Consider the following 23473-nt stretch of genomic DNA (forward strand, 5'->3'; position numbering starts at 1 on the left):
ATGCAGACTGGGAGGACAGGAAGGGCAGCAAAAAGATTGGTTTGTTTCAGTAGGTGTTTGATAGTATAGATCATTAAGGCTTTTATCAGTTGAAGACTAAGCAGGAAGCAAATGTGCTACTTGACCAAACAGTGTTATTGTGCATCAGACACATGTTGCACAGAGTTTTTCAAATAAGCTCACAAAGCACAGTTATTTGAAAATGTTTATTTTAAGTTGCGCATGGGTAGAAGTTTACATGACAGTCCTCATCCTCCTGAATGAGCCCACCATGGGGTTTTGGCAGCCCCAGTCACCGCAGGCCCTGTACTCTCCGGGGCGCAGGAAATACTGGCGTCCCCTATAGTTGGGGTGCTCGTAGAAGATCCAGAATCCCTCCATGATGTTACAGGAGTAAATGTCACGGTAACGGAAGCGGTCGTACAGGTTGGGGCAGTCGTCCATGAACTCCATTGTGTGTCCCATCATGTCGGGCCTGTTGTAGATCCTCATCCTGTAGGATCCTCTATACTGTTTGTGAAAGAAAATCAGAATTATTATGCTGTTTTGGTAGGCGTAGACCCTAGAGAGCACTTTAGTAGAGCTTTCAGCCCTGAGCGGATATCTCTAACTTTGAATTCAAGTGAGTACTTGTACTCTTGCTCACTCACAGATGAGAATGAACAACAACTCTTTTGGAGCATCCCTCCCTAAACTGCCAGAAACACTCAATGTGACTAACAGAATTAGAATGAAGGCACCAAGTCTTATGGGGGGCGTATCGTATTCCTTTTAAAGGCTGACTGGGTCTCCTTGTGGGCCTTGCAACAGACACTTTCATGCTATGACCTGCCTGAGTATCTGTTAATGACATCAAAAGGCCAGTGATTGACATCCATTTCTAAAAGCGGCATTTGATGTGCAAGGTGAGCGGTGGGGGTGAAGGGGGACTACCAATCCAATCCGTCTGTTTGATTGACTTACGGGGGGGTACATCTGGCAGGAGCGCACGCAGTTGTTGAAGCCCATCCAGGAGTGGTGGTCGGGGTACTCGCCGGGGTTCATGATGTACTGGTAGCCATTGTAGTGGGGCTTCTCATAGGCCACCCAGTGACCGCCGCTGACACGGATGGAGTTGCAGCAGTTGAAGTGCCTGAAGGTGTCCATGCAGTCGCTGCTGCACTCCCAGTGGCGGCCCTGGAAGTTGCGGCCCTCGTAGAAGATAATCTTGAAAGGGTACATAGAAGCATACATCACTATAAATGTACTAGTTGCAATACTCAAGAACGGACTGCAGGGGACACTGCTCTCCCTTGAACAAACTCCATTACTTTTTCATGAGTCCTTCCGAGTGTACAAGCCTCTCTAGTCTGCTGTATATTATTTTTCAGAGCTTGACAGGTGAAAATCAAGGCAATTGAAGCCATCCTTTCAGCTGACTTCTATTTAAAGAACTCATCGTATGCTCGTCCAGTCTGAAGAACTTTGTTGTTACTGTCACACAAATACAATGAATCTGTCACATTTGGATACCATATAATTGTTGATTCCCTTTTAAACACCTTTTAAGTGTGTTTTTCCCCTCAAAAATAAGTTCTCAAAGAGTTAAGAGTCCATTCCAGCTAATATTTTTACTTGAGTGAGTACTCTTTTTGAGTCCCTCTCATCACCCTCTTTCCCTGTTACAATATTTGCTCCCAAATCCTGCCATTTTCCTTCTCCATCTCTCTGTCAACGCTGTTGCCATGTTGCATGTGAGCTCATACCTTTCCCATGGTTGTGGATGTTTAGCGCACCATAGACCTACACACACTTACAGGTCCTTTTATACTCTCCAACTGACGTTGAGGCCTCTGACACGTCAGGGACTACTACTCTTTTACCTTTTCAGATGTCAACCACTGTTCCCTTTGTGTGACGCCCACGGGTACCTTATCTCCTGTCTGCTAGAGTTTACCTATAGAATTGACAACCCCCCCCCCCCCCCCCCACACACCAAAAAACACCACACAAGTGCTATTCTGTGTTTGTACGACCCTTGTTCCGCCATGACCTTTTGATGCAGCCTTTTGAAATGTCACACAAAGGCGCTTTAGGTATGTGGCCCCCCAACAACAAAGCTTTTAAAATATACAGTGGGTTAGGTCATTTTTTTTTGGGTGGGGGGGCACTCTCTAAACTAGTACTTAACCATGTCAGGGTTTTCATTTCATGTCTTGCTCGCGTGGAAAATTTGAACATTTCATTCAGTCCCAGTTTAAGTGAGTTTGGATTCCCTACGTGGGTACAGGTCACAATGTAATTGTTATTCAATTCCTGTTAAAGGAAAGCGGTGTTGATACTGTGGACCAAGTCAAGCTTTTGTGTTGATGTAATCTACAGTGATATGTTGTCTCTCTTTGCTTCCATAGCCTGCAGTTGTACTGTGATGCCAGACGAGACCGGTCTGTTTGCAGATGTACAGACAGAACTGCTCGGTGTGTGTTTGTGTGATATAAAAGGAGGGGTTCGGGGCATCTGTGTGTTTCAGTCTTTGTATGAAATGATAGATGTTTGGACTTGGAGTCTTTGGCTTGTAAGCATAGCCCAGAGCTGAAGGGGGAAAAGGCCAGAAAGAGTTGCCGCCATGCATTGTGTTCCCAAAGCCCAGCTGATGCCAGAAAGGTCAGTCTCATCCTTTAGCCTTTCATCGGGATAAAGGGCTCGTGCCCCCTCTCCACTTTGTGTGTGCATTTTTTTGCAGCTTCAACTGTGTAAAAAAGGCAAATGGTTTCAGAAAGCACAATAGCCATTATGTTCCTAGGGCAAAAACACTGCTACTGGTAGTAGCACATATACCCAGAGCCATATGACACTGTTTCAGTGTTAAGGAACAGCGTTGATAAGCTTTCGCTCCTTTGATCACTCATTGACTTGAAACTCTCATCGGCTTCAATAGCTTTCATGTTTGAAGCCGCACTCTTTTTCTATGACATAAGTAGATCATTGATATCCTTTCATCACAGTGTGCAGCGTAATTGTGGCAGATTATCAGATGGGGATGTTGTTTTGTGAGTTTCTTGAGCAAATATTTACTCCGGGAGGAAAGGTTTTTTTATCGGAACATATAAGAAACAAATGTTTAGATTTCCCTTCATGTGTTCATTCATAGATTAATGATTTCTTTCATCGTGCCTATTAAATGGAAAGTCTTTGTAGTGGGTTTTGATGGAAGGGGCAGCAGAATGACAGGGAAATCATGCTCTGGCTGGATAGCACATGTTCAAGCTCTGTGTGATGCAGTAGCATGTTTTCTGACTCTACCACCTCCAAGGCTGCCTGACCTCTGACCTTTTTGTATTCAGAGAATCATGTAATGGATGTGCAATACAATGTCTAAAACCATCATTGTCATTGTTCTGGTTTTCATCACCGAGGAACATCAGCTAACCCTAACTCATTAGTTGGGACCTTGGCTCTCTCCACGTCTCCGTGGCTTCCAGAGGGGAACCTTGTTTCACAGGCTCTCAAATGATCATCTTTAGCTGCGCTACAAGACATCTCCTCCCCACCCTGAAGGGAAAGTAACATCACAGAGGCCCTTGCCTTGCTTTTCTCAGTTCCCCCCGGAGGAGAAGAAAGCTACCCGCTGTGGAGCATTCCACTCTTCATCTCAGAATGATGGAAGAAAAGGAAAGGAGAAGGGAACAGAGTGGGGGGCTACATTCGCAGCTCCATTGTGTCCGAGGATCTCATTGTGCAATCGGTGTAACCGCGTGGGAGATGACGACACTATTAGCCCGCAGAATGACTGTCAGTTGGGGGACCTCTGTGATTGATGTGCGCCCCACAGAGATGGGAGAAACTTTGACAGATAGCAGCCCCGGCACTAGTTAACTTGCAACCTTTTTTCATCTTCCAAAAGAGAAAAAAAACCATTCGTGTAGCTGATACCTAATTAGAAAGTGAATGTGCAATTCACTCAGTAAAACACATTTCAGGTCAGAGGAGACTTCTTTCAATTCAAAACAAATCATATTCCCTTAATCCAAACCCTGGTCTCTCTGACCCCGCTATATACAATAAGTCTCACCCCTAAAATGTTGCAGGCAGAGATAGGAGAGCAGCCGCGCTCGCAGTGCCTCCAATGTGCTCTTTTTTACTGAACAGTCATTACAGAAACACTGTGGTACTGAGGTGTAAACAAGGGGGTCTATGTGAGTTTTGCTCCTGAGAACTGGCTAATCTGGTGCTGAAAATGTGGCATGATCGGAAAGCGCTCGCCAAGAAAAGCCTCCCACGCCGGGAGCAGAATGAGGACCCCTCTTTTGCTGAGAGATCATCCTCTCCATTCTTTCTGTCAGAAAATCTCCAGGCATCCTCCCTCTCTTGTCACTGCCAGCGCGCAGGCTCTATCGGGATTGCCAGACGCAGGAGCCACTATGAGCCCGTGCCAGGGCCAGGATTTACCGCGATGCGTCTGATGTGCTCCATCTTTTTTTGCTGGGGGATAATTAAAAGAGGAAATGGTGTTGGAAGAACAGAGTGTGGAAAAGCAGGAGGAGGGGGGGCTTGGACCGAGCAAATGGATGCAGCTGTCAATTATGTTGAGTTGTTGATATGTTGTTTGTTTTGCCTTCTTTGAGATTTTTTTTGTGTTCAACTGTTTCCCCATCAGGATTTAAAGTTTGTTGTAAATCTCCACTCGGTACATGTAATTAAAAAACATTTAGGCTAATTAAGAACTACTCTTAGCAATGAAATCACCAAAAAGATTTTCTCTTAGTTGCATTCTGATGACCTGCAGGTGGTCATAAATCTTCAATTTCCTTCACGTCCGTACTCTCTTTCAGGAAACCTGGACTGCTCAAATCACTCAAGCATCTTCCTTTATTTGACTAAATCGATTTGAGATGCTCCACCACGCGGCGTGACCCAAACTCCGTGCAAAGCAGGACAACTCCTTCGCCTCTCGGCAGACACGCCGTGGGGGGAGTGATGGCTTTTACCCGCTCTCACTCCTCATCTCCACGCTCGCACTGTTTTGACGTGGCGTGTCTCCCATGCCCCCGAAGCTTTAAAGGTTTAAAGGAGCAACTTTTCACCCTGTAATCCAGGTGCCTTTCAAACAAGTCACGCTGTTTACTGACACATGACAAAAAAAAGTTCAACCCCCGTCTCATCTCTGTGCTTTACAAGACTGTAACTCACCTCGGAGGCTGGTAGTCGTTCCTCCTGAGCGCCCCCGAACAAACAAGAGCCTCGGCGAGAAGGGGGCCCCTGCCTTTCACCACTCGCTAAATTTGTAATCAGATGCGATGCTGTTGTTCACTTCTTCAAATTTGTCATCAAAGCCAAATGTGTTCTGACAACAGCTAGTGACAAGTGCACCAGAGGAGAGGCAGCAAATCAGCTTTTTTTCACACCGCATATCAATTATTGATCATGTTGCCCCCCTCCTTCTGCCTCCCTCCCTCCCCCCGCTACCCCAGCAAGTAGACACCTTGTGATAATGAAATACATCAATTTAAAAAATAAATAATAAACCGGGGTCGGCTCCATTGTTGCAAAGCCTTAAGAGCTTGATTGACTGCCTGCACATTTTCCTCGTTGGCAGTCAGGCAGATCAAAGCAGGGTTCCTCTTATTGCCCAAGGCCACTTGCAATTTATTTAGAGGAGCAGTGCTGCTATCCCAGCAGGTAACATTATTGGGCAGAGACACTCAGGATAATCATAGCTTTGAGGTGCCTCTCAAATCCCACCTCTGCTGGCTGGCTCTATCATGCATGCGCAAAAAAATAGAAAAAAAACTTTTTTATTATATGAAATTAAGCAGCAGATAATGTCCTCACATGGAACACCCAGTTGCTCAGTCAGTGACCTTAGCTGCCCTAAATATAACATATTATTTTATTAATATGTCAAGATTTATTGGATTTTTTTTTAACTTCATAATTAATTGATTTTTATGTTTTATTTTATACTATATTTCTCTAATAAAATAAATATCCAATATTAAATAAAAAGTTTTTATCTGACGATCTAAACTATTGTTTTATCCAACAATTTACAGTATTCTCACAGGGGAAAATGTTCCCTGATGTGACATGAAATGTTTTCTGTGCAAAATTATGTACAATAAACATGATCGTTTGAAGGAATTAATCATTAGACACGTGGAAGATAAAAAAAAAAGTGGTGTTACGTGAAAGTCGTATTTTATGCCAAAGATTTTGTTTGTAGTGCACGGCACCTTAATAATGTTACCAGTTGTTCAAAGGCCTTTCCTGTGCACCACATTAATAATACAAAACTGAGAGCATAATAACGGGATGCTTTTTTTTTTGTCCAGACGCACTCGTTTGCTTATGAACACATAGTATAACACACATAATATTGATCACTTCCCCATTAGACCCAATTAAAACAAATTATTGTAATTATTAACCAGTTTAATCATGTATTTATATTTTTTTAATCACCTTTTTACAACTTTTATTTAAGTTATTAAAACCTATAAGAGATTCAGTTTAATCAGATTAGGAGATATTATTGTCTGCATACAAAGAAAGAAAAGATGTATTTGAATTGTTTTGTTTTTGTGTTGCAGCTGTTAAGTTCATAACAATAAAGAAACACGATTTTAGAAAATGTTGCAGTGATCTTAGTCCTGCATCAGCATCCTTTTCTGAGGGGGCTGAATATGAAATAAACGATATGTATTTATGTAAATTAGTTTGATTGATCTCATTATAAAGCAATTTGATGGGACTCAACAGATATAAAACAGGATTGTAATATTATTTGAAAGGTTTTTTCTTGTACAGCCAGCTTTGGGAAAAGAACAATAGCAACTTTTCACATTTTAAAAATACAATGTGAATTCACCTTCACATTTTTTACATATGGGATAATTATTTTAGTAATTTCCTTGATGTTGACAAATGTTAGTTTTTTCTACAAATTCTGAATATATGAATAGTTAAAACCATGAAAAATAATTACTTATGTATTAAAATCTGTGTAAAATTAGGATAAGTGGAATTAGACATTTCGCTGCAGAATTACACATAGCAGAATTTTCAATCATAGACTATTTTAATGTTTTAAATTGTCTAAAATGCCTCAAATCTTTTATTATATTTATTTATTGTTCTCTGACATAAGTTCCCTCTTTTTTACTCTCATCAATATCCTTCAGAATTTATAAGAAAATAGCCACATTTACTTTAGAATAAAACAAATTTATAAACATCTTTTTGCTCAAAATATATTGTTCTTCTTCATAGTTTCAGTCGCACTCAGCTTGTCCTCACAGATGAACAGTGTCAGTAGACGTCCCAACTAATTTGCCAGGTAGTTGTGAGCACTAGAGGGCACTAGAAGCCAAAGCATCGGCCCTCTGTTTTAAGTCTTTTATAGCACATCTCTGAGCAGCTTGTATGTGCGTTTGTTTGCTTGCATGTATACATTTGTAAGTAAGCTTGGACACACATGTATATAGACATGAGTTAGTAGACAATGGCATGAATTCATGTGGTGCATCTCTGTGTGTGTCTGTGTGTGTGTGTGTGTGTGTGTTAGTGCCATGACTCCTGTCTGTACTGAAGCCTATCAGTGCTCAGACATACTTTTACCCAGGGAGAAGTTTAAACAAAAAAACAGAAGAGAAATCACTAACAGGCTGGCATAACCTGTGTCCCAGCACACATGCTGCTTGTCCACTTGTTTGTAGAAGCGACACACACACACACACACTACAGCGTAAGAGTTGATTTTAGCATTCTAGTTTCAAACAAACTTAGACACATTCATACATACACACACACGCAGCATGGTCAAACAAAGTCTCAGACAGACAGTGAGCAGTTAGCTTTGTAGCAGTTTCAAGCCAGCGTGTGTTTTTGAACTGCAGATGTGGATGCTGACTGAAGGATCAGTGCACAAACTGCAGGACTGCAGAGATGGCAGTCCTCCCATAGGGTCTGGCACAGCCCGGGCCCTGTCTTTTTGTGTTGCTTGTACCCCATTTACACTGTTCATTTAGCCATGTTGAAGAGGTGGCGGTGGTCTGTGTGTTGTGCGAATTTGAAAGTACATCCTCGAGCCTGTGTGTGCACATTGTACGCCATATGCCACTCTGTTTGCTTGTATAGGGAGAGGTTTGCGGATACAAAAAAACAGATTTCATCCTTTCAGGACAGCAGAATCTAAATTGAGTTGTCCATTTTCTTGTTGGTATTGGAAGCTACAGATCTTACATTTATGAATTCTACATAAAAAAAAGGCTTATCTCGGTGCTGGCTTCCATTTCTACTGGGAATTAATTGCACAGCAGCCGTGAAGCGAAGGTAGATGGAATCAAGAATGTTATTAACATTCGTGCACAGTTGTTTTGCGTTGGAAGGATAGGGTAGTGAGATGCATAAGAGGCTTGAGGCCTCAGAGGAGCAGGAGCGAGGCGCTGCCGTCCCTGGACTGCGGCGAGAACGGGCCCTCAGCCGAGTCCCTGGAAGACCGAAAGCTCCACTCGAGGGAGTTTCAACCAAATTAAAAAACAATGATACACCAAGGGAGAATCTAATGCCAATTCCCATCATCAAGACCCACATTCTTCACTGTTTTGCTTTTAACTTTCCCTCTCTGTCTCTGTCTCTGACTCTCTCTCTCTCTCTCTCTTTTCCCTCCGCACTGTTGTTTTCTAGTTTGTTTTCCACCCGTACTCCTCTGGCTGTCGCCGAGCGCTACAGCCACTTTCAAAGGCTCCGCTGTCACGCGCCGCCTTTGAGTCCCGTTTGAAATTTTAACGTACATGTTGTCAGGGTGCCGTCAGGAGTGATTGACAGGTCCGTCCCAGAGCAACACCGGGCTTGGCAGGCTGGCTGTCTTTTGTCAGAGGCAGCCGAGGAGAAGCAACAAAGGGAAAGGGAGCAGAGGAGGAAAAAACACACATAAATAAAACAAAACTGCTCTTACCCATTTCTCAATAAAGACCAAATTAGATTAATCTTAAGGCAGAGCAAGGCACGCAGGCAGTTGTGGAAAAAGACTTGATATTTTTTCCTCCGGCTTTGTTCCCCCGCCATTGATGGTGCACTGCTTCGACACCCTCTCAACAGGACACCAAAGGCAGCACAGCAAGAGTTGTATAAAGAGCCAGCTGTACATATTAATGTTCATTATCACCTCCCTTCAATGCAGAGAAACTCCAAAGTGCGGAGTTTGTCCCGGCCTCACCTTCATTTGAAGGCGGAGATGTGATGTTTGTGGCCTTGTCAGCTGCTGGTGTTTTAAATAAAAACCAGTGACCACTTTGAATCCGGCTGCAGGATATAAAAAACCCTCAAAAAGATATCTTGAGTTGTCATCATTAAAGGTGGATTTTGAAGGATTTTATGGCAGAAAATTAAAATAATGTATATGTGAGAAATTGGTGTGTTTTTGATCAATACTAAGACGACTCGACAACGCCTGGTTCAGAGATATCCGGCTGAGATAAACTCACTTTCCAGCCCCCCTGGTGGGATTCAACCACTCGTAGATGGTGTGACAACACAAAACTCCATCCTCTACCTCTCCTCTATCTGCACACATTTTGTTCTGAGGCTAAAAAATAATACGACGAAAGAAAAAGCACTATTTTATTGTGATATATTTCCTCGATATAATCTTCTATTAAACCTCTTTAATAATTATCTTATTCACTTCATGTGGCTATTATTTCCCCTCAGTTTCAGGTGACCTTAAGCATTGCCAGAGATGTTGTAATTTCCTATTTGGAGATAAGAGTCATTGATTACTCTGTCTCTTTAGACAGTCCAAGAGCAAAAGTGCAAGATAAAAATATTCAGTGCAACACCGAGTCTTTGAGATTCATATCAGCTGTCAGCGTCGGGGTTGCAGGGCAGTGCAGCTGGGCTCGAGGCCCACAGCAGCGAGCACCCTGTCTGCTAAAGTGTCTTTGAGCAAGACACTGAATCCCTGCCAGCTCCATCCTGATCTCTGACCTCCCCAGCGCGAAGCACAAAGACACATTCTCCCGAATAAAATCAAAAATAATGAGAATAGAAAATGTAAGGTTCATGTGAAAGTTGAGCAGAAGTTTTGTTTGAACGGCGAAGTGGTAATGAATTGGAATTGATTCGGTGGCGTACATGAGAATGAGGGTATTAACAAGTCTCGCCGCTTTGAAAATCAAGGACACTTGTCGTTCCATCTCCCTTTTCGTACTTCGCGTGGAGGGAGTTGAACAAACATCAGCTAGAGGAACTGGAACAGCGAAATACAGCTGTACACCCGGTGTTGAGCAAGCTGTTCTTGTCAGTCCGGGGCCGACGATTATGACATGAAATCTGCACAATGAGATGTAAACATGATGCAGAAGAGCGACGTGTGCGAGGAAAAAAGACCTTGAAGCAATTTTAGATCAAAAAGTGACCATGGATTGAGAGAAAGGCCAGTTTATGCAGTGAAATGTCTTAATTTTTAGGTCCCACATCTTCCTGTAATATACAGAAAAACTCCTTTTTTTGAGTGTTTGTCCTCTTGGCTCTGTGTTGCAACCTGCCACGTAAATAATTCCCTAGAATTAGTTATTTTTCCAGATCCATCTATTTCATCCGTAGACAACTTGTGTCAACAACTATAGATTTGAATCAGAGGGGAAAGTGTAAGCCTTGTAAAGAGCGAGAGCGGAGTACCGCACATGATGGGATGAGTGACTTCTACTCACTTGCCGAAAGGTTAGGTTTTTCCCTCTGCCGGTATCTTTTTTTAAAAGAAAACATGTCTGCCGTTTGATAACTGCTTGACATTTGACAGTCTTTTCAGACCAATCAGACGAGTTTTTCTCTTTATTTTTTATGTCGGCCGTCTGGAGGAGCAGCAACAAGGAAAAAACATACAGTATTGTCACTTTCCTCAAGCCTTTCAAAGGCAGTCTTTGGCCACAGCTATCAACATCAGATACCATGAGTGCTGTTTTTCTTTCATTTGTGTTTATTTTTCTCTTTTTTTGTTGGCCTAACCCGGTCTGCTGAGACCTCATCGCTACCATCAGAGCTGAATTCAAGGAAAAAAAAAAACTCTTTCCAGTGTCAAAAGTGTCAACCACCTAACCTTATTGCGGCGTTGCCACATGGCGAACCTTCTCCTCTCCACTCCTCTGCAGTTCTCGCAATCAGCTCAGCTGGCTGCACTGAAGCACTCTGTGTTTTCTTTCCCTTTGGGGCTTTGTCGCTATATCTTTCTTTTATAGTTTCAGAATGTGTTCTACTGTAAATTATCAACTGTATGTTATCTTGGAGGAAAAGCGAAGAAGCTAGAGGGAGGCAACAAAGCCACCAGTCTCTCTGGTTACATAATTCATGTCAGCCATATTCAAATAAAATTTATCACATTGTCAATCATCGGGAAGCAAACGTACGTACGTGTGTGTGTGTGTGTGTGTGTGTGTGTGTGTGTGTGAGAGAGCACTGATAACTCTGAAGTGATAAATTAATAACGTCCTACCATGGGAGCATGTGAATGAGCATGTTTAGTCATTCTGTTTGACAACAGAAGGAAACGGCCTATTCCGTGGGGTAGAAATCAAATTTCGCACTTTTCACAGATATTGTTCCCTCCTCCAAATGTTTAAAATATGGAGTCTTGCTCCGGCAGGAAAGTGGCTCAAACAGCCATCTTTGCACTGAAGTAACTTTTGTTTGGCCGTAAACCAGGAGAACACTCTCGCAAGGAGAAAAACAGTATGTGGTCTGAGTGTCCTTGGTTTTAGATGGAATTTATTTATTGAGAAAAACACAAGTTCATGACTTCTGAATAAACCGCAGAACCTTGAAAATAAAGGTAGCGCCATATGCTTGTTTATATTTCCCTTTGCAGTCGTCTTCTCTGGACATTTGTCTTTGTTGTCATTTCAAGGATACTGTAGCATTTTCAATAGGGCTGTCAATTGATTAAAATAGTTAATCGCGATTAATCGCAGTTTTTAATCTGTAAAAAATGTACCTTTTAAAGGGAGATTTGTCTTGTATTGAATACTCTTATCAACATGGGAGTGGGCAAATATGCTGTTTTATGCAAATGTATTTATATATTTATTATTGGAAATCAATTAACAACACAAAAGAATGACAAATATTGTCCAGAAACCCTCACAGGTACTGCATTTATCATAAAAAATATGCTCAAATCATAACATGGCAAACTCAAGTACAACAGGCAACAACAGCTGTCAGTGTGTCAGTGTGCTGACTTGACTATGACTTGCCCCAAACTGCACATCTGTAGAGGGGAGACTCGTGGGTACCCAGAGAACTCATTTTCTTTCACATATCTTGAGGTCAGAGGTCAAGGGACCCCTTTGAAAAGTTTTTCCTTGCCAAAATTTAGCGCAAGTTTGGAACCTTATTTTACCTCCTTCACAACAAGCTAGTATGACCTGGTTGGTACCAATGGATTTCTTAGGTTTTCTAGTTTCTTATGATGCCTTAACTTTAAAAATGATCCAGTTACAACCTCCAAATTCGCAAGTTGCGTTAAGGAAATTAGTGGTGTTAAAACAAATTTGCATTATCATGTTAACTTTAACAAATCTTACATAATTTTACCTGGCGGTCCTATAGCAGAGTTCAGATTTCCCTTTAAAACAATAACGAAATGATAAGCATTGCTCATATAAATTAAAGAAATTAAATTGTGATGCATTTAATCACACAAACAATGACTCGCACATGTCCTCAAAACCAGCACCATACTGTACCAGCCGTCCCACACCTGCTCTCCTGCTTCTTTATGATCCGTCTATGGAGGAAGATCTCCCCTGAATGCATAGGCATGAACATGTGAGGAGCGACTGAATGGATGATTAAAAAAAAGACTGAGAGACACACAAGACTTCAGCTCTGAAGTCAGCCAGCCAGGTGTCGAGTGTTTGGGAGATATCGTTTGAAAAAAACTTGTGAGAGACGGGCGAGAAAGAGAGAGAGAGTGACTGATTGAGACTCTTGAGCGATTATGAGCAGGAACAATGTGCCACAGATAAACAAGTCTTCACATCTCGAAAACTGGAAGTCTTAAAATGTTGAACGTTTGAAACTCTTTTTTTTTAAATAAGACGAGCCTCCCCTCTCATCGGCATGTGTTTTCAGCATGTGTATATAGGCACAGACAGCCTACCACCATATGCACCTTCTACCTACTCCGTTCTGTCCTGCTTTGCACATACTCATAGAAGCGCTGCTGCTGCTGCTTCCGCTGTCTAAACGGAGGTATGCCAAACAACTCATTCTCCTTTTCCCTCTCGTTTCCTTTTGTGCAGTGCCAATCTGACCCCTGTCTTGCACCAGGTGTGCATTTCCTTGATCCCGCTCTCCTTCAACCCTCCCCTTCATATTTACACCCCTGCCGCCCGCAATGAATGATTCACTTGGAGAGGCTCCCTTCCTCCATCAGAAAGCTTTTGCAACTATACACTACAGCCCAGCCTCCATTTCTCTGATCTCACTATGTTGTGTAACGCTTGAAAAACCCTTGCGTTCTCGTACTTGTTTCTCTTTTCTCTTTTGTTTTTTTCTCCACGCTCTCTCTCTTGCTCTTTCTCTGAGTTACATTCAGTATTGACTGTTTATGCTTTTTAATGTTGCGGAGAGGGCCCGGGGCTTGCGGATGGGGGAAAAGCGCTCTTCTTGACACACTTACGCCCCCGTAGTGAACTCTAGCTCCCAGCACTCTAGCAAGTACACAGACCTTCTTCTTTTTCCTCTCCCTCCCCTCCCTCTGTCTCTTTCGCTCCCTCTTTCTTTCTACAACTGGGAGCTCCTCTGAACATCAGCGCCCCGCGTTGCTCCACTCCAAAAGATCACCTTATGGAAGATTAAGATGCTCAAATGCTCAAGCAAAATATTTACACAATAACCCCCTCCCTTTTCGCATCAAAAGCGGAGGCAGTGGAGTTGAGTGGAGTGATCTGAGGGGGGGTGTTGGAGGGCGCCGGAGAGTGCAACAGTCACCTCTGAGCAGTGGAGGCCTCGGTCAAACCTGACAAGGAACAAAAGTGATCTCTCCATCTTTAGGTCCTTCCATCTGTCAGCCCACCTTCAGATCCCCTTTTGACTCATACTCCCTTTCACACACACACTTTACCGATCGATGCGCTGAAATCTCTCCAGCCCGGCTGTGATGAGGAACGACTACCCGCAGATGATGCTTAATATGAACATGCAGACTTTTAATAGTTATTTGTCTGCTGGTATATTTAACTTTTTCTTCTCATCTGGCTGCCAGAATATATTTCTTCCTTTAGTGAAGCGGTTTCATTTTGTGTGGGTATTCTCAGTCGAACAGTGTGGAGATAAATCGCAGCATACGTATACAATGAAGCCAGACCGGGGAGCCATATGTTGAGTGCTGTAGGCAGCGAGGGTCAGCCAAGTGTCTTGGATGAGTCTCTGGACTCCCTCCGCACGGCTCCGAAGCAAACAGGAGCTCAATTCAACGCAAAGTGTCGTCGCACGCCTGCAGCTAATACAGAGCGACAGCTAGCCGCTCGCCGAAAGGCCGGTGTGTGCTCTTTGTGTCGGAGCTGATACTCGTGATGGCCATCTTTTAAGCGAGTGTGGGCAGCCCGTGTATTATCACTGGATTCTTCTCGTGTGTCCCTGCGTGCTTTGATATCTAGTGATTGACTCCTCCACTGGCATTTTCAAGAAAAAAAAAAGAAGGAAACTTCAATTCCCGTTCATCTTTCAAGTCCCACTCATCTGCTTAAAGAGCATTTCATGGTCAAAAATTGCATTCAGGCGCCTCTTGTTCTAGAGGCAGCCACTAATAGAGTCGGTTTGAAGGCTGTTTGGAGTGTGTTTAATGAACACTGGTACACAGTCAGATCCATCAGCGCCGGCTCTTTGGCGGTGACAACCAGATCCTGTAATGTCGATGTTGGGAGATAACGCTACAAATTAAACAAGCGCATCTGTCCACATCGCGCCCACGAGGGAATATACGTTACAGTTCACGCAATACAACTCCATCCCAACATGTGACCAGATAGATGGCTGTGATAAGAAACACTAAATGGGATTCTAATGTGAAAAAAGCCCGGGTCTGTTTTCTACTCCTTAATCACAGGAGCCCGGTGACAGACCAAAGAAGATGCTTTCACCGTCAGACAAAGGAGGCTGAATCTGTGGTGGCTAGCCGGAGGAAGGGGGGAGACACACACTCTCTCTCTCCCCCCCACCACCCCTCCTCCATCCCCTGCACCCCCCCCTTTTTCAACTAAAGGAAGACATCATTATGAGTAAATGACATGAGGCGGTTGGTTCTGTTCCACTCCTGGCCCCCCAAGGACTCTTTTGCCCCACTGTGTAGCCCATTCCCATCCAGCTTTGCTGCTGGCCACAGGCCTTCAGAAGCCCGGGCTCGGGCTGCAACTCAAAGAGATGGACGCTCGCACATTATTGATTGGACACTCGATAAAAGGTCATGGGGGCCCTCCTCTGCTGTGGGGTCCCGCGCTGCGAGTAAGCCCCTCTCCATCCAGCCACACACACACTGTCCCCTGCATCAGCCACCTGGGGGATAAGCAGCGCTTGCAAACAAGCTAATCATTCTCTCTTTTTCTCTCACACACACACACACACACATACACAACAGCTCCTGAGTGGCTGACAAATGTCAGAATGGCTTGTATGGGATTTTTTAAGAAAATTATTTATTAATTGAACTGGTTAATTAGGTCCCTGAGGCTTGCACGCTAATTGAGAGCCACAGAGCTGGCGAGGCAAGAAAGCCGAAACAAAAAGCGATGGCTCAAACAAACAGACAAGCGCTTGAGAACTGCTAACTCTCGACACACACACACACACACACGAACACACACACAGTCACCCATAAATTAACGGAAAAAATAAACAAACAACTGTTTACATTTTTTTTTTTCCTTTCTTGGGCTTCCCCTTTTCCTCGCATAATTTCGTGACCTGCCAAATGTTCTCCTCTTCTTGATGTTCCAGCGATGGAGAGAGACGCGCAGCCACTGAAATCTGCCACATTGCACAAAGCATCTGTCTCCACACACAGCGCCCCGCATTCATTAAGTTTGCACCAATTAGCAGCCATAGCTCATAGCACAAACATCCATTTGTGCCTCCCACTTTGAAAAATCTTCCTAAAGTGAATGTGTCCCTCAATGTGCCCTTGTGTCACCCAACTTTATCTTCACAAAGTCTCTGTTTCTTGCATAATTAGAGAAGAAATCCATTTCTTCTCCCATCTTCTTTCACGCTCTGCCTTTGTCCCTTTTTATATCGCGCTCGAGTGCACCTTGAGAGCGGTTGCGCTTTTGTCAAGAAATCACTCCAAGGTTGCCTGAAAGACTTTATGAGATGGAGTCATAGGCGGAGGTTGGTTCGGGGGACCAGAACACAGAGAGAGAGGCACGCTGACACTTCGACAGTTACACCTGTTTCAACAATTATCCCGCTCTCTGATAAGAGCTGAACTCCTTGGATGTGTGCTTCGTCGAGTTAACTGAAAGTTTTCATTGGTGACAAAGTCTTGTGTATTCTAACTTCCAAGCCCCAGTTCCCATTGCATTTGAAGGTAGGGAAAAAAAAGAAGAAAACTAGCTGATGCTGAACATTATAAATAGATCTCTTTGTATTTTAATTTAAAGTGCAACATAGAAGCATAAGATTTTGATCTGTGGAGCAGACTTAAAAGACACATGGAGCTTAATTGGTAACCTCACTTGATTCTTCATGTCAAGTGATGGATGATTTAGTGATTTCTGGTAAACACCCGTTGACAGTGAACATCTCGGTCTGATGGTGTTTTATAGGGCATATATTTCAAATTATTACCACAAGAAGTAGATTTAAGTTGGTACATCCTTTTGTTTCAAATCCCACACAGCATATATAATACTATACTGTCTTTTTCTTCGCACATGTATGAAGGATGTTTGAGGGGGTTAGCATGTTTTCTAACGAGTGTGAAATTTGCAAAAGCCACTCACATTGTAATTCTAATCATCGTAGCATGTTGCAGTTTCTACAAAAGGTCAGCGTTTGATATCAGGGGTAATTTTGAAGGCCTTTCAAAACACTCCTCCTTAACATTCATGAGCGCACATGACCCCAGCAGCTAGAGCGCTATCACATTATGATTACCCGCTTAACACTTGCCGTGTTGTGGAAATTGCCCCCGCACCCTCCCCACGTAAACTCTGCCTCTGACCTGCATTCCCTCACTCTGGAGGGACCGCTTTGCGCTCTGTCTCGGAAGGGAGAGTCGGATGATGGGGCACCGGGGTCAGATGCTATTGAGCGATGCTTCAAATAAATGTATGCATAAATTACTCCATAAATGAACGGCTGGACTGGAATCACTGGAGAACACCAAAGATTTGAACTTTACAGAGTAGTTGTAGAGAGAAAGGAGAAGAAAAAAAAACTCTTTTCTCAGTTTTGGAAGCGTACAATTTAAATTTCTCAGCAGAAAAGCACCGTTTTTGATCGATTTAATGAAAAAGCTCCACTGAAATCACAAAGACAAAAGTCTGAGATTGAATGTGTGGTTGTGCGGAAAAATCCTAAAATTGGTCTCTAGTTTTCAGTTTGATCCACTGAAAATCAATCGTCTTGGTAGAGAAGCAAAACTGAAGCAGATTACAGAGTCGAGGCTAACATTTGTGACCCTTAAGTCACAACAACTCGTTACCACAGCCTTAAAAGATACGGTAAGGAGCTCAGACATCCGGAGGGTGCTCGGAGTAGAGCCGCTGCTCTTTCGCGTCAAAAGAAAGGAGTTGAGGGCGTCTGATCAGGACGCCTCATGGGCGCCTTCTTTTGGAGGTTCTGTGGGCACGTCCAACTTGTAGGAGACCCCGGAGTAGACTCAGATCACGCCGGAGAGATTATATATCTCATCTGATTTGGGAACGTCTCAATAAAACGTTGAGACTACCACGTTTAGACCCCGGATAAGTGACAGAACATACATACAAAGTCTAATTCTTTGGCATCTCCTTTGTTCCAGTTTTTTGAACCTGCAGACAAAATGAAAACTTCACCAGGTTGTAGTCACCTTATATGTTCAGTACCTGGAGGCAGCAAACATATTAGAGCCAGGAAGTGTACACAACACTGTTTTCTTTACCCTTTAGGGCTTTGAAGTCCCCGAATCCAAAGGCTGCTACCTATGATACAGATCTAGTGCTTCGGCCAACACAGCATGCTGCGCGCGTTGATCATGGATGTATGTTGTTGATTCATTCGTGTCCCACCACAACTGTGACTGGCATGTGCACAACGTGGAGAAAAAAAAAAGAAAAAATCAAAAGAACTTTGCTCCTGTGAAAATGTTCACCGTGCCGCGGCAGCCGTCAAAGACGCTTATTGTTCACAAGCCACTGACAATGAGTCAACATGGATTCCATAAAAGATGATTAGTAAAAGCAGTTCAAGTTAAATTTATGTGTAAGCTGAGCGGTGCCAACTCGAGCCTAACCTACATCATAGTGTTGTATATAATATGCATGAGAAGGCCAAGACGAGCGTTTTTGAAAGGAGCGAACCCAAGTGGCGAACTGCCAGGGCCAACAAGGTCCTCTCTGCTGGTCCAACAATTACCATATGGACCGCAATTTTAAAAGCGTAGTATCCTATTTTGTATCATTTTCGCTGTCAGCCTTTAGATGTTTGTTTCTCTGTTTGTTGGGGGATATCCAGTGTAAAACAAAGATCACAATCCGCCTGCTTCTCTTCATCTGTGGTAAATTTAGATCTGACTAATAACTTTATTTAATTGTTAAAACAAATGTTTTTTTTTTATATAGACTGCCATATCTACTATAAAATCAATGTAGATTCAGTAGCCTAAATAGGAGTATTATTCCTGACAGTTTTTGCTCACTTGGCTATTCAAAAAAGGCAGCAGCAGAGGAAATGTGAGCAACCCTTTGCTGATCTTGGTGGAGCCGGTAGATGCCACAATAGAGGAAGTCATGAGAGACCCGATCCTGGCTTTGTACTGTATTTTTCTACTGTAGACGAGTCAATGTGCAGCAGTAGCTTGTCAAAATCTAGCATTTTCCTTGCAACTTAAAAACAATGCAGTAGTACACACATATATGACAAGTAGCTTACCTATACATGCTTTTAGGATAGGATGTATGCGTAACACTTCAAAGTGATATCACTAAGAAATTTAGCATGTTTTCCATAAAATGTTCCTGGAATAGGGGTGTTATCATGTGATCAAGATAATAATTCTGTCTTATATTCATCCATGATTAACTCCAATTGCACAGTTTGTGAAACTGAACATATGAGCGTGTGTATATTTTGGGTATGCAGTGATCTGACTTTTTCAGTCCCGATAGCGATACCTGGGCGTTGGGTATCGACCGATACCAGTGTTTGTTTGATAAACTGTATGCCTCACTGTGACATCAGGCTTTGCTTAAACATTGCTTTCTTAACTTTGTAAAACAAAATGTAACAAATACCTAGATATTTTATTGAATTATTATTAAAGTAATAAATCGTACAACAACAACTTGGTAAAAAAATCTTTAAAAAATTAACAAGTGTTAACCTGTTTAATGCTGCAACAAACTGGTCAAAGCTTAAACAGGAATTAAAATTCCAGTCTATAATGTATATACCTATTGAACAGATTGTCCTTATTGTCAACGATACCCGATCCAGCTATTTTAGTCAGTATTGGCCCGATATCCAATATGTGTATTGGTGCATCCCAACTATTTTTGTTTAATTTGTTCACAGACACTGTACAAGCCCAAATCATCTTTAAATCTTTAATACTGAATTGTACATAGGAACAATATAGAGAGGTTTTCAGATTTGAGTACAGAGTCACAGATGTGTGATCTTAAAAAAATGTGTCTTGCTGTTTAGATCTTGATCACCCCATTGAAATGAGGATAAAAAAAGCCAAAAGTCCTGTTTTAGCATGACATTAGCCACAGTGTTATCTACAGCTGTGTCCATGCACAAAAGATTTAAGGGTGTGCTGCTGTGACTGTGCCTGATGAAAATCCCCCCCTACACAGCGAGGCCCTGCAGTCCCAATCCCCCTCAGACTGGCACCGATCGATCGCTGGTTGTTATTGACATGACACCTGCCGAGCCGGGCTTTAAGCTATCGAAAACCGATGTGGCAGATCAAAAATAGGACGCCGGCTTTCATGTTTGTAAACAGTATCGATTTGCATAATAACCTTAAAAATTAGTTCCCCCGGATTAGGCAAGGACAAACCTGTTTCAGCGTTTGTTATGATGCTCGCAGCATATGCCTAATTAGAGAAAAAAAAAGGCCGAGGCTGTGATCGGCTTGAAAAACAGGCTGTGATCGGCTTGACAAGTCGGTGCATCGCTGTCAACACCTTTTGGTTCGCCGCTGTTAATGAAAGCCATTTTCCATTAAATAATAAAATAAAAAACGCACCTCTAGACTTCCTCGGCAGACAAAAGCGCTGATGCGTCACTTTTACACGGATGCAAATTATTGCTGCGTGTCACAATCATTTATTCATGAGGAGGCCTTCCATCTCATGGCGGGTTTACCTGCGCCACGGAAGTGCTCTTTCCTCCTCGTCGTGCCACGCTGCTGAGAGAGATGTCAGCCTCCAGGAGTGACGAGGAGACAGATGTACTAAAGAAACAACGCGAGCGCCACTCGCTTCGCCAGACGGGTCCAGTTTAAAAGCACTGAATTATGTATCTCGGCGGCTGACACAATCACAGGACGACTTGTCAGCGTTGAATATCTCCATTTCCTGTCTCAGACAAACCGTGACCTTGTTGGCTACCAGGGAGCATTGATTGGCTGCAGATGCCTACAGATGTTCAACTAACGCCAATCATAATGACATTTACAGAGAGGTCTTTAAATGCCAGCACCGTCAACTTCATGCTTAGAATACTCACATTATAGTACCTGAAATTAAACCTGCAATTCTTTAATTCTTGTGTATTTTAATGCACTCCAGTGCTGCAACACAACAAGCATCACAACAAAAAGATGCTGCAAGGCAGAGATGAAGGAGCCTTCCATTTCAACTCCCAGTTGTGGACATTTTTTCGTATAATCCATTGTAACACCATTCCTGCTGCAGGAATTCCCCAGTGCAAAATGCAAAAGATTAAAAAAAAAAAAAGACAAGTTTATGGAAAAATAAAGGGCTAGTGGTGTCTGACAAGCCTTTAAATCTAGGACAGTCATCCCAAAGAGGAATGCACACACTCATTGCAGGGACATAAAAGCCGAGATTTAACTGTGCTACGAGGGCGATGGTAGATGGTAGGCCATTAGTTGGATGGCGTTCTTATAGCCTGTGAAGACGTCTGCTGTGCAGCACCCCGCGTGTTTGAAAAATGTTGCACCGGTTTTTATTCTAAAAGAGCCAAACATATTTATTCTGGACGTGCTGATTCAGAGTGTCAGAAAAAGACTTCGGGGCAGCAGGATAGAAGGATTTCATTGATTCATGCAGGCGATTTGTTTCTTAACATTTTGTTACTGTTTGCTACGGATCAAAGGTCAACAACTATACACGTCAAAGCGAGATGAAACCATGCAGAACAGATATACATATAGATGTGGAAATGGAGCAGGAAAGCGAGAACTACATTTAACAAAACCTCGTGGCTGCATGTGGCAGATTACCACATCCAGAATCGTTCTCCCAGACCCACCTTTAAGAAAACAGTACCATATGTGCGAGCTTATTTACGAAGTGCTGACACTAGGGCCTGAAAGAATTAGTATTCTGTTAGGTAAATGTTTTCCTCTGGGCTCCGTCTCTGCAACAGCTTACAGATGTTTCAGCCGCGCAGCAGAACGCAGAGGCTTTTCCCACCACGGCATGAATGAAAAAGCATGTTGAAGGTTTCGCCCCGGCCAAGCTCGGAGAGTGATCTACAACTTATACTCGGGTGCACTTTGCTAAGTACTACCTCCTGCAACTGGCCAAGGTTTTTGTCTGACACCGATGCTATTTAGTGCCGCTTCCACGGACTCCAGTGCATATTGTTCGGCACAGATTTGTCAGGCTGGCGAGTCTCCAGCGACAGATGTACTGGAAGCAGTAAAGACACGCCACACTGCGCAGGAGTGTTGAAAATAATGCTAAATGTGTTCCTCTCCTGACTAATCGTTTGGTGTTTGCTGATAGAAGAGGTGTTGATTGTGAAAAGGCTACATTTTTTTGCTCTTTTTCCAGTTTCTCTTTCCAACTCTCTTGTGCTCTCACACACACACACAAACACCATTGAGGAGTCATAAAAGCAAATGGAGCCAATCTTGTTTACAAGGAGTAGCGTAGGACCAGCTGACTGCAGCGGCTGCTCAGCCCCAGCCTTGACTCCCATTTACTAGTGTAACAAACCGTCAGGGAGGGGAGGGAGGGGAGGGAAGCAGGGGAAAACATTGTTATCAGCAGGCCAGATAAACCCCCCCTCCAGAGGTAGCGCTGATAGAGAGGCAGCCCCGCCGCCGGGCAAATAGAAAGATCATATCTGGTCCTTGCACTGACGCGGCCAATCAGCCCAGCAGAAGCACCGAGGCTTTCTCCAAACAGGGGAGATGTGTGGAGAGAGGAGAGCAGAGCATCGCCGGGTCTGCTCTTCTCTTTTTTATTTTAGATGGACTTTTAGAGGAGAAGCTGGATCTCGACCGTCTCGTAGAGACGAGCTGAGAGGAGCTGCAGGGCTCTGGGTTGGGTGGTGCTTGTGTGGGTCAGACGGGAGTTGAAAGATGTTGCTTTTACACACGGATAGGATTGAGTTTGGGTTCTTAAATCTTGTCCTGGTTACCATCTCAAGCTCCACAGCTACTTTACAGAACCAAAACAGTCTTCATTTGAGTACCCGGTGTGTTGATTGACTGATTCCAGACATCGACCCTCTCTACGATCAATAATAATTGCAGTTCAGCAGGATTTAATATTGATTCTTATTATTTCTTTATCTCCCAATGTGAATAGACATCCCTGGTGCATGGGGGGGAAATGCTCCCATGCAATTATGTTTAATTATCAGAAAGCAAATCTCAACCTTGACCACCAAAACTAATGTGACCTGATCAATTCACCGGCTTCAGTCGAAGGCCCGCCGTATATCATCGCTCCTGCAGACCTCTGTTATAATACTTTTCAAGGCAGACTTTGTAGCGCTTGTGTTTGTGATAGAATATGGAAAACACACTTTTTAAGGCTTGGAATTTACTGCCCTCGAATTTACGATGTTGTTCCAATCGTCCTTGCTGTAATTGTCATTTTCCAATGATGGAATTTGAACTTTATTTTTTTATTTTCAAGCAATGGCTTTTGCGGATGTCCTGATGTCTTTTAATTGTGTGAGTTCAATTTCTTTCTTTCTTTAGGCGACTGGTGTTGTAAGAGAGCGAGGGGAGTTGTGACTCTGCACCTCAAATTAAGCATATTTTTAATATAACATATTACATTTTATATCTGTCATTTGTGTC

At 43.1% G+C, this 23473-nt stretch overlaps 2 protein-coding genes across 3 annotated transcripts in view; one reads left to right on the top strand and one right to left on the bottom strand.

The window, feature by feature from the left end:
• The window catches only part of aldh18a1 (aldehyde dehydrogenase 18 family, member A1), a 68515-nt gene that overhangs the window by 17983 nt on the left and 27059 nt on the right, over nt 1–23473 (top strand). The gene's annotated exons all lie outside the window — the stretch shown is intronic.
• crygmxl2 (crystallin, gamma MX, like 2) lies at nt 193–1826 on the bottom strand. Of its 2 annotated transcripts, XM_074619601.1 has the most exons (3): nt 1746–1826; nt 964–1206; nt 193–510 (listed from the first exon to the last, which is right to left on the bottom strand). In XM_074619601.1, exons 1-3 carry the CDS (start codon nt 1752–1754, stop codon nt 235–237), a joined length of 528 nt encoding a protein of 175 aa, XP_074475702.1. In that variant the 5' UTR covers nt 1755–1826; the 3' UTR covers nt 193–234. The 2 variants fall into 2 exon arrangements, with proteins under 2 accessions (XP_074475702.1, XP_074475701.1); XM_074619600.1 differs by lacking the exon at nt 1746–1826 and having other exon boundaries at nt 964–1221.

Source organism: Sebastes fasciatus, chromosome 20, assembly GCF_043250625.1.
Source record: "Sebastes fasciatus isolate fSebFas1 chromosome 20, fSebFas1.pri, whole genome shotgun sequence".
Classification (NCBI taxonomy): domain Eukaryota; kingdom Metazoa; phylum Chordata; class Actinopteri; order Perciformes; family Sebastidae; genus Sebastes; species Sebastes fasciatus.

Excerpts from the sequence above, each read along its gene's own strand:
- crygmxl2 (XM_074619600.1), bottom strand. The coding sequence starts at position 1,221 with ATGTACCCTTTCAAGATTATCTTCTACGAGGGCCGCAACTTCCAGGGC. Across the intron at positions 511-963 it reads CCTGCCAGATGTACCCCCCC|TATAGAGGATCCTACAGGAT; the intron begins GTAAGTCAATCA and ends TTTCACAAACAG.